The sequence below is a fragment of the Trichomycterus rosablanca genome, chromosome 19, assembly GCF_030014385.1.
Source record: "Trichomycterus rosablanca isolate fTriRos1 chromosome 19, fTriRos1.hap1, whole genome shotgun sequence".
Taxonomy (NCBI): Eukaryota; Metazoa; Chordata; class Actinopteri; order Siluriformes; family Trichomycteridae; genus Trichomycterus; species Trichomycterus rosablanca.
The window spans coordinates 25,267,433-25,278,491 of record NC_086006.1 but is presented as its reverse complement, the minus strand read 5'-3'; the positions used below and the strand labels follow the sequence as shown (position 1 = coordinate 25,278,491).

The 11,059-nt window shown below is 37.7% G+C and overlaps 2 protein-coding genes across 2 annotated transcripts; one reads left to right on the top strand and one right to left on the bottom strand.

Moving 5' to 3' along the window:
- Positions 1-666: 666 nt before the first annotated feature.
- On the bottom strand, positions 667-2,966 carry LOC134333522 (dolichyl-diphosphooligosaccharide--protein glycosyltransferase subunit DAD1-like). The gene is made up of 3 exons (XM_063015528.1): positions 2,692-2,966; positions 1,640-1,800; positions 667-917 (listed from the first exon to the last, which is right to left on the bottom strand). Exons 1-2 carry the CDS (start codon positions 2,900-2,902, stop codon positions 1,670-1,672), a joined length of 342 nt encoding a protein of 113 aa, XP_062871598.1. The 5' UTR covers positions 2,903-2,966; the 3' UTR covers positions 667-917; positions 1,640-1,669.
- A 556-nt stretch (positions 2,967-3,522) lies between these two features.
- On the top strand, positions 3,523-10,953 carry LOC134333068 ((Lyso)-N-acylphosphatidylethanolamine lipase-like). The gene is made up of 8 exons (XM_063014869.1): positions 3,523-3,828; positions 5,166-5,248; positions 5,618-5,722; positions 6,276-6,564; positions 7,949-8,103; positions 8,811-8,922; positions 9,299-9,485; positions 9,579-10,953. The coding sequence occupies exons 1-8, from the start codon at positions 3,806-3,808 to the stop codon at positions 9,666-9,668; spliced, it is 1,044 nt and encodes a 347-aa protein (XP_062870939.1). The 5' UTR covers positions 3,523-3,805; the 3' UTR covers positions 9,669-10,953.
- The last annotated feature ends 106 nt before the right edge of the window (positions 10,954-11,059 follow it).

Sequence of the window (11,059 nt, the reverse complement as noted above, 5' to 3'; positions counted from 1 at the left end):
TCATTTCACTGTCTTTTGATACACTTGCTTTTTGGGTTCTTCAGATATTTACACTCTATTTGTAACCATAACTACAATTCATTTATTTTTTTAATAATTAGGGCACTTTACAAGCTTACAGCAATAGAAAATAATTGCTAATCTTAAGTTTATTGCTTCCTGCTTACTGTCATTTTTAAAACTTAAACTGTACCGCCTGCAGGAATATGTTGATTGACTTTACAAAATGTAAATCTTTTTTCTTTAGGTTTTACCAACCCCATATCCTCGTCAAAGTAGTGGTGGGTCCAGTTTCCCCAGAATCAATGGGCACAATGCATCAACATATCCCAATCCATTGTGGGGCCTTAGCCACCCCAATCCCCCCATCCCCACCAGACATATCCACTCATGTCTGTATGTGATGTCAGACAGACAGACAGACTGCATTGCTGGAGATTCAAATCCTGGACCCCAGTGGTCATGGGGTAGCATTATTACCAACGTGCCACCTGAATGGCCAAAATGTAAATGTTTACACAAATTCCACTTAAATGAATATATTAACACAGAAGCAGCCTTTGTATTATATTACATATGTAGAAAAAATGCATATCAGAACTCACTAGGAAAATACGTATCAATTAAGTGAATAAAAGTCAGCTCTATTACAGTCACACGACAAACTTCTGTTTAATATTTATTTATTTATCAAGAGTACAAATTCCAACAAATTGACAATGATGTGGACGCTGCTATGACACTCAATAAAGAACATAACTTCAACTTTCACATCAGTGATTAAAAAACAGGTGCAGAAAAAACTGTGTTACTGAAACATAAAAGCGAACTAAATTCTTTCTTTTTTTTCTTCATTGTTGTTAGCCAGGAAAACGTAAGATTCTGAGATTATGGGTTTGGTGGCTTCTTCAGTCAGTCTGTGAAAAGAAATAATTTATTACCTCATAGGCAAAAAACCTGCTCGCAGTTTTTAGAATGAAAGAGCATCAGTATTAACACTGGATTAAAAAAGTGTTAATAAATTCATAGGAATTCGTTTCCACTGTACATAATCAAACACCAAACCATGTTAAACAACAACAAATCTGTTATAACTAAAGATGCACTAAACATGAATTCTATTTATGCATTTCCCTTTTTCTCTCAATCTAGTCATATTAATATAAATTACCCACTTGCATCTCCTCTATTGCTGAAGAGGGTCGTACCTAACACATGCCCCCTATGTAACGTATACTAGCCTACCGCACCTTTTTACCTGCACGAGGAGGGTTCACACAGAGATCAGTGTTTCAGTGGATGGTATTGTACCTCTGCACCACCTTAGCACCTGTCCAACTGTAAATGTTTATGCATTTACAATTTCTTTACATCTAAATAGCTCTTTTCAATGTGCTTTATAAATATATTAACTACATACCACATATAAGATAAGATAGCCTTTTATTATCCCACAAGAGAGAATTTGCAATGTTACAGAAGCTTCTGCAACGTTTTTGCCTTTTTTATTAGCTGCAACCTGAATAACTATGTTAAAGAGTCAAATTGGCTTTACTGGCCCAAAACGCAGTGCGGTAACCTGCTACAGGTAGTTCAATACTAAGGAGTTGTGTGCTTAAATCTTCAGAACAAATCTTACCACATAATCCACATAAACAAACGCACCCCCTCAACCGACAAAGTTGATGACGACGAGATGGAGCACAGTGTGGGCGAAAAGAAAGTCTGCAAATGCTCTTTCTGGTGAGATGGACAGGAACTCAGATTTGTTCTGAGGGTTGATCTGGATTCGCAGGCAAACTAAAAGAGAAGAAAAAGAAAAGTTAGACACATGAGAAAAAACAATGTACATGTTATGTGTACTCTAATTCTCTAGATATTAAATCATTCATGAAATATCAAATTATCACAACACAGAGTTTAAAACATTGGTTAAACATTAAGACATTGGTTAGGCTTGTTTGTTATTAGTTTTATCATTATTATAATAATCTTAATCATCATCATTATAGGTGTTAATATTATTTTATTTATTTATTTTTATTTATTTGGAGTTTAACCTCATGTTTTACACTTTGGTTACATTCACGACAGAAATGGTAGTTACCCATTACACAAGATTCATCAGTTCAAGTTTAATATCAAACACAGTCATGGACAATTTTGAATCTCCAATTCACCTGACTGCATGTTTTTGAAATGTGGGAGGAAACCGGAGCTCCCGGAGGAAACCCACACAGACAAGGGGAGAACATGCAAACTCCAGACAGAAAGGACCCGGACCGGCCCACCTGGGTATCGAACCCAGGACCTTTTAACATTACTATTATTATTATTATTGTAGGTATAATAATTATTATTGGTGTTATTGCTATTATTACTTAGTTTAATATACTCCTGAAGGACTTTTGAGTCGTATTATAGGCTTGAATGCTTATTTATTTAATTTGTATTATAACAATCATGAATTTGAATCAGTATTTGAATTATTAGTAATAAAATACATATAAAAATGTAATAAAATGTAAAAGTTTTACAGTATTTTCAAGACTAATTAGGAATTCATTGCTAGTCCATCTTTCCAACATGCAAACAAAGCTATAATGGCTAGAGATTATTAAAGGGTTATAATCTTGCAGAACTTGCTGGATATTTTAAGTGTAATTAATGATAAACACTTTAAAATCTGACCTGCTAGAATGAAGGATCCCACACAGGAGATGAATCCTGACAGAAAGCTGTTGAAGGGAAACGTACCGACCAGCAAACAGTACAGAAACTGAAACACTCCGGTCAGCAGTATGTACAGCAGATACGCGTCCACCACCTTTAATTTAGTGGAGGTGCTACTACAGTACTCCTCTATAAATTTAGAAATGACCGAAATAACAGAAGTCGCCATTTTTCTTAATGATTTTGAAAACGCTGCTGCAGGGAGCTAACGGAGATACAGACCTGACGTGTCCCGTTAGTCACAGCGCATGCGCACTAGTGCTCTGTTGACCCTTATCGCCACCATCTGGGCTGGAGTGAGGAGGCGAGGTTTGCATCGATAATTATTTTATTTTATTTATTTATCTGTATTTAAACGTCATGTTTTTACACTTTGGTTACATTCATGACAGAAACAGTAGTTACTCGTTACTCAAGATTCATCAGTTCAAGTTTGATATCAAACACAGTCATGTGACGCGCAGTACTACGCAAACTTTCAAAGAGTCGACTCCAATTCAGAGTCAATTCATATGAGTCGACTCATAATAGACTCTTGGAATTTGCGTAAAAGTCGACTTAAACATTTTCATATTTCTGGAATCGAACAGCCCAGCTGCGACAATTATGACTGAATTTTCAGATTGCAATGTTCATTTATTACTTGAGAACGATGGAAAAGTTTAGCTGTTGCTGTGTTTTGATGTAAATGAACGTTTTGCAAAACACAAGGAAAAGTGCCACCGGCTTAAACACCCCACTGTTACAGAGAGAAATAAACAGTTCCTCTTTCACTTTCCCACTGTGTGTTTGACAGTGTGATAGTTACATTGTTCTTATCCTATAGTGTTTACACTGTGTATAGGGTGTGTGGCTCTGGTGGACAATGTGAACTGTTGTTAGTCTGTGTGATCTGTCTGTGTTAAACCGTGCATGTGTGGATCAGCTGATTCAGAGCACTTACAGAAACAGCAGTCAATAATAAACACGGGGAATTAATAAAAACATTTCTGTAGTTTCTCTTCTAAATATCTGAAGATCCAAATATCTTCATCAAGGCGATGTGAGTCCGGTTTTTATTTTAGGCACTGAAATGCAGGACGAGAGCGAAGGAAAGTAAGTGAACAGTATTAGAACTTTCAAATCACTATAGTCTTATGATTGATTTATTGTGGGGCACTGCTGTAGCTGTTTGTTTTATATTAATCTCGACACTTTATAGTTTGTGTTCTATAGTTCATTATTATAGCTGTATGTACTGATTTTACTGATGCGTCATTGTACAGTTGAAGTGAAAGGTTTGTGCACACTTATAGAGACATGTCATGACACTTTGGGACACTTTCATTACGAATTTTACACGTTTATTGTGAGTTTTCTAAAAATATGAAACTATTTTGCTGGGTTTGCATGTTCTCCCTGTGTCTGCGTGGGTTTCCTCCAGGAGCTCCGGTTTCCTCCTAACGTCCATAGACCTGCAAGTGAGCTGAACTGGAGCTACAAAATTGTCCGTGATTGTGTTTGACATTGAACTTGTGAACTGATTAATCTTGTGTAACCAATAACTACCTCTCCTGTCATGAATGTCACCAAAGTGTGTAAAACATGATGTTAAAATACTAATAAATAAATATAGGGCTAGTTTTATTTACCCATTAGTCCAAGACACAAGCATTACAACGAAAAAGCTTTGTACAGATTCAAGAGAGTGTATTGTAAATCACTAGGAGCCAATTTATACAACTTTTATTCACTTTCATGTTTTAGCACTACTTGGGTCTTGGGAATTGGGTCTGGTTTCCCCGGAATCACTGGCCAGAATGCAGTAACACACCCCAGACAGACTGTCAATCCATCTTAAGGCTTCAGCCACCCCGTTCCCTCCTAGCCACAGTCTACTGTCTGTATGTAGACGCCAGACTTGCTGACAGCACCATTAAGGATTTGAACCCTAAATCCTAGTGATTTACAGGTGTGATTTTAATTTAGGCACCTTTAGATACCAAAGTCATCTGTACAAACAATTGTAAGTAAGTAAAAGTGCATGGAACAGGGGTTTCTTTGCCTAGGCTGGAAAGAAATCCAAACTGAAAGAAAGAAATCCACTAAAAAGTAACAATTGTAGAAATTGTTAACATTCAAAGACTGCCACATAGATATGCCTAACAAGTGTTTGTAAACTTAACGTTGACTTTTCATGTAGCTCTCAGACTAGGTGTATTCTTGGTAGTATGGATAACCTGCATAGTAATAAAGACATCTTTTATTGATGGCTTTTTCTTTGGAATTGTTGATAATGTAGTACCTGACTGTCCATAAAACAGTGTTTTTTAGAACTGACGTTTATAGCTGTGGTTTTAAAAGAGTATATGTTGTTACAAGTGGTTGTTGATTTGGTACATTGACATTACTGTTGTTTTACTATACCTTCCATGTTAATTCTCTATGTACAGATTGTCACGGTGGGCTTGGTTGCCCTCTTGGCGTCCTACCTCACCTTCTCTATTGAAGAATACAGAGACAAAAATTCTAGATCGTAAGTGAATGCATGTTTTATATTACACATCGTTTTAATTTTCATCTTAATTTTCATGTGGTTTTGTTTTATGCATTAATGCAAACTTTTGGAAACCCCCTGATTTTGCAATTTTCTAAGTAGAAATAAGCAATCACAAATTTGAACATGACGTTTCTTTAAATCTATATGCTTAATTTAACAAATGTGGAAAAAAATGATTTTGTATGAAGCAAATAAACAGTAATTGAGCATTAAATCTGCAGAAGTTTGTTTTATGTATAGGATGTATTAACTTATTTAAAACCAATGGAACATGAAATTGGATCAGGGGTGTCCTAATGTAATATTAAGTCATTGTAATTGTTCATTTTTCTCTTCCTCTCTCAGGTGTCCAGAATGATCTGTGGGCCAGATTTGTCTCACTGCCGACTCAGGACCGAATCTGGACTCTGACGGTCACACATAAAAGTCTTAGAGATGCTCCAAAAGCATGTGAGCAGCAATGAAATATACTATTTGTACTGTGTCATATTCAAAGGAATACTCCAAAACTTATATATAGTTGTGGCTAAACAAGTCTTTTTTTCCACAACATTTTGTAGTATGTCTGGTGGAATTTATGCCCATTCTGCAAAAGAGCATTTGAGGAGCTTTTCACTGATGTAGGACATACAAGCCTGGCTTGCAATCAGTGTTCCAATCCATCCCAAAGGTGTTCAGTGGAGTTATGGTCATGGCTTTTTGCATGACACTGGAGTTCCTCTATACCAAAACGCATCAAACTATGTCTTGCCCTAACAAGAAAGGGCCTTCCCCATACTGTAGCCACAATGTTGGAAGGTTTATATTATATAGTATATACAGTATACTAGTTTATATTATATAGTAATATTATTGCCCTGTTAGCAATGGGTGTAACTAAAACACTCATAATAATCAGCTTAATAATTAGGAGTTTTGTCCTCATACTTTTGGCCAGAAATAATACAAAAAATGATAAAATCCACTAATTGATGTAACTGAAGCTACATTTCTGTCTGTACAGCCTCACAGACTCCTCTGGTGATGGTGCACGGGTTTGGAGGAGGTGTAGGACTGTGGATTAGGAACCTGGACCCTCTGTGTCAATCACGTCCTGTTTTTGCTTTTGACCTGCTGGGATTCGGACGTAGCTCCCGCCCTCGCTTCTCGCTGGACCCAGCCAAGGCTGAGCAACAATCTGTGATCGCTATAGAACACTGGAGACGGGCGCTGGGCCTGGAGAAGGTGATCCTATTGGGTCACAGTTTAGGGGGTTACCTAGCAACATCCTACGCCATACAGTATCCGGACAAGTGAGTGTCTGAATTCGTATCGAATGGTCAGCTGGGTGTTTTGTGTATACGGATGTGTGACGAATTAAAGGAAAAACAGGAACACAGGTAGTTCAGTGAATAATGTGATGGACTAGTCACTAGTTTGTGTCCCACTATGATCAAGTTGTCACGGTTGGGCCCTTGAGCAAGGCCTTTAACCTGCAATTACTTGGATTGTGTTTAGTCACAACTGTAAGTGGATAAAAGCAACCCTAAGATTCGTTTATGCAATTTCAGGTTGTTTAAGGGGTTAAGAAACATTGAAGAACAGAGGGTTGTGTGTTTTCTAGCACAAAGTCACACATTTAACTGACATTGTGGCGTTTGTTTAGGTCATGTGATCTGGTGGTTAACAGCTATGGGCGAAACAGGAAGGGAAAATAATGCAGCACATAATTTTTAAAAGCACTAAAAACTTTAAAAATTTAGAAATAGATACAGACGTTATTAAGAGCATCCGAATACCAGTTTGGTCATGTGCAATGCAAAAGAAAATCCCAAAAAAACAAAACATATAGACACAGGTAGATCTTTAGTTCACATTAAACATCAAAATAGGGAAAAGTCCAATCTAAATGACTTTAATTGTGGCCTGCTTGTCGGTGGCAGGCAGGTTGGTGTGAGTACGTATGAAAATGTTGATCTGAGAGCTTCGCCACAAACATATTAATAAATAATAAGGTTCAGAAGCATCATTTCTGCAGGCGGAAACCCAGCTCATGTTTCAGGTATCCAGGGTGTGAATCCCCAGCTGTGCTATCAGCCGATTGGGCATCTACATACAGTCATGTATGGCTGGGGTGAGATGTGGCCAAGGACCAGCGATGGATTGGCGTCCTGTCCTGTCTGAGGTGTCCAGTGAATTGGGGAAAATGGACCCACTGCTATTTGAAGCCGTAGACATTCTGTACTAAACCATATCCAGACAGCTGAATTGAACTTTGTTTACTTTTTGATACACACTGAGCTGATTTAGTTCAGTCGTGCCATGAATACTGAGACAAAGTACATTTTAACACAATAAACCTGCAGTATGCAACTTATTTGGTTAAATATTAAACCTTGTTAAGTGTTGCTCTGAAAAAGCCTAACACTACATGGCCAAAGGTATTTGGACACCTGACCAAAAGATTGTTGGACATCCCATTTAAACAGCTATTAAAACACAGTAAATTTTACAAAAGTATTTTACTTAACATCATAGGTCACCAAAACAAACTTACCAATTGCTTCATGAATAATCAATCTATGCCAATCTTTCTGCCTGGAAGGTCTCCAAAGCTTTTAATCAAGTGAATGATTTAGTCATAAAAATCATGCAGCTTGTTTGTTTTTCTCCTTTTTTTCCCTTAATGCCTGCCAGAGTTCGTCACCTGATCCTGGTGGACCCCTGGGGTTTCATGCCCATGCCTGAAGAGGGAATGACGGGCTTGGGATGCCCACGCTGGGTGCATACGCTCGTCGCTGTGGCGTCTTTCTTCAACCCTCTGGCGATCATCCGAGCTGCTGGACCATGGGGTAAGTAGAGGTAGTGGTGGTAGAGCTTAATTTTTGATGCAAATAAAACAACAAGGTGCTTCTCTGTTCATGCAAGTGTTTTTTATCATTGTACACTATATGGATAAAAGTATTAAGACACCCCTTCTAATTATTGGATTAGAGTGTTTCAGCATTAACAGCTGTAAACAGTAATACATCAGTTATATGATGGGAATTATAAGCTTTCAACTTTGCAGCTACAGTTTAGGGAAGGCCCTTTCCTGTTCAGGCATGAGTGTTCCCCTGTACACAAAGTAAGTAAAGACATAAAGAAAAGCTCAGTTTAAAGTAAATAAACTCCAGTGTCCTGCACAGAGCCCTGACCTCAGCCCTACTGAACAGCTTCAGAATGAACTACAACATCCCAGTGTGCCCAGCCATACAAATGCAGTCATCTTTTGACTAAATTGGTACAAGTTCCAACAGACATACTTCAGAATCTTGTAAGAAGCCTTTTCAGATGAGTGTGGTTACAGCTGAAAAGATCACATAGAGGTCACTCAATTAATTACCAAGCTCCTAGTCAGATGGCCATATAGTGAATCTTTTAATCGCATGAATTCAAAAATTAGAAGGATTGTCCCAATACTTTTCACTTTATAGTGTATGTAATAAAAATAGTGTTTACTTTTCCACATCAGTGTACATAGTCTTCATCTTCTTCATCATCTCTCTTTATTTTGTAGGGCCGAAGATAATCAGTCGTGTTCGACCAGACTTTAAGAGGAACTTTGAGGAGCTTTTTGAGGACGATACTATAATGGAATACATTTATCACTGCAATGCACAAACTCCCAGGTAAATACAATCAATTTGATGCAGTAAAAAAGTACACTATATGGCCAGATGTTTGTGGACACCCTCCTCTAATTATAAGGTTTTGAGATGGTCTGTATCTGTTCTGTCTGACCCTTTCTTTATAAAATGTCCTCAAATTCTCACAGACACTCTAAAATGTTGTGCAGAGTCCTCGCAGAAGTGTGGAGGCTGTTAAGATCGATATGTTTTCAAATTGGACATCAGGTGTCCATTTACTGTGGATTATCAAGTGTATAGAATGCTTTTTGTCAGATGTCTGTGATTGTGGTGCAGAATTGTTACATCCTCTGTCATATTTGCAGACCTCCCTAAAATGTTTTCTGTCTTTGTTATTCTCTCTTTATGAAATCCTCAGTGGGGAGGTTGGTTTCAAGGCCATGGCCATTTCTTTGCTCTGGTCGAAAAGGCCCATGCTGGACCGGGTTCACCTCCTGCCCCCTGATCTCCCGGTGACCCTGGTGTACGGAGGCAAGTCGTGGATGGACAGCCGGACGGGGGAGAGAGTAGCCCAGCTCCGGCCGAACAGCTACACCCGCACGGTGGTATGAGATGAACACAGAGAACTCAGATTCTAATAACGAGATAATATTATGCAGTTAGCTGTTGTGGTATATGTTTAATTTATCTCTCTGTAGGTGGTGGAAGGAGCTCCTCATCATGTTTATGCTGACAAACCTGAAGCTTTCAATGCACTGGTGCAGAACATCTGTGATGCTGTGGATTGAACTATCATCTTCAGCACTTCTCCCCTGGACTGTGTTGAATTGTATTGAATTGGTTTGGCATTGTGTTATGGTGTTTAAGTGATGCATAACATTCACAAAAGCTGGATAGCAAAATTGAGGCCAGCATTTCTTTATTAAGATTTTATATTTTTTAAGAGGCTATATAAGTATACGTTTTTAAAACCTACATTTTCTACCCACAATGCAGTTTTTTGTCTGTGGTATGTATTTTAGTAGGTTCCAGACAGTACTAATCACTGTGTGTTTACATTACAGAGAGAAGTATCACATATAACACTATAGTGTTGCAGTACCAACATAGTGCACTATTTGCTCAGTACAACACCATTTGAGATACACACACACACAAAATGAAGCTCAGTAGTTCAGGCACTGGAGTATTAATCAGAAGGCTGTTGGTATAAGCCCCACCACTGCCAGGTTGCCACTTCGAGGATAAGCAAAGTCCTTGGGTTGGGTTGGATTTGTATTTGTCATTAGTGTAGGTTGCTTTGGATTAAAGTGTCTGCTATAAATGAACCTGCACTCATAATTAATATAATTAACACACTAGGTTGCTCAGTACAAACCTTTGATTCAATCAACCTGTTTTTCAGATGGAATCGGCAACTATTAGTATTTTACCTCAAATCAAATCACTTTATTGTCGTGTCACATTAACACAGGTGTGAAAGGTGAGTGAAATGCTTAGGTGCTCATACCTCATGCTTATAGTGGTTGCATATTAAGTACATACACTAGATGGCCAAAAGTATTTGGACACCTGACCATGAGCTTGTTGGACGTCCCATTTTAAAAACAAATGGCTTTAAAATAGTGACCTCTATGTGATTTGTTTAGGACTTTGTGCCCATTTAGTCAAAAGAGCATTTGTATGGCTGGGCATACTTTATTTGTTGAGTTTGCTTTGTGCACAGAGGCACAGTAATGCTGGAACAGATGAAGGGGTGTCCCAGTACTTTTGTCACTATAGTGTATTTTTATATTGTGAAGCTGAGACTGTTAGTATCACAGCTGACTAATGCACTAGTCCATCACTGTGGAAAAAGCATTTTTTTTTTTTTTGTCACAAACATTGATCATTGCTCATGATGAACCAGGTTCAGTTGGGTTTTTTATATAGTTAAATCCTAATTGATAACACATTAACTGTCTTTTTGTGTATTCCATTTTACACCAGTCAGAAATGACAAATGTTTGTTAAAAGCTTTAAATTATTTTTATTGGTTTGTATGAACAAATATGACTGTAATATGGTCCTTTAAAAAAAAAATCACACTAGTGTACATGGATATACAAATACAACATTCTTTACAAAAATACAATATTTAGCTGTTAATAATTGGTATGACAATGAATCAGAAAACACA

What these genes read in the sequence shown, in the direction of transcription:
- LOC134333522 (XM_063015528.1), bottom strand. Translation starts at nt 2,902, where the DNA reads ATGGCGACTTCTGTTATTTCGGTCATTTCTAAATTTATAGAGGAGTAC. An exon ending in GGGATCCTTCATTCTAGCAG is followed by an intron (nt 1,801 to 2,691) that starts GTCAGATTTTAA and finishes CTTCTCTTTTAG; the next exon opens with TTTGCCTGCGAATCCAGATC.
- LOC134333068 (XM_063014869.1), top strand. Translation starts at nt 3,806, where the DNA reads ATGCAGGACGAGAGCGAAGGAAA. An exon ending in CAGGACGAGAGCGAAGGAAA is followed by an intron (nt 3,829 to 5,165) that starts GTAAGTGAACAG and finishes CTCTATGTACAG; the next exon opens with ATTGTCACGGTGGGCTTGGT. An exon ending in ACAGCTACACCCGCACGGTG is followed by an intron (nt 9,486 to 9,578) that starts GTATGAGATGAA and finishes ATCTCTCTGTAG; the next exon opens with GTGGTGGAAGGAGCTCCTCA.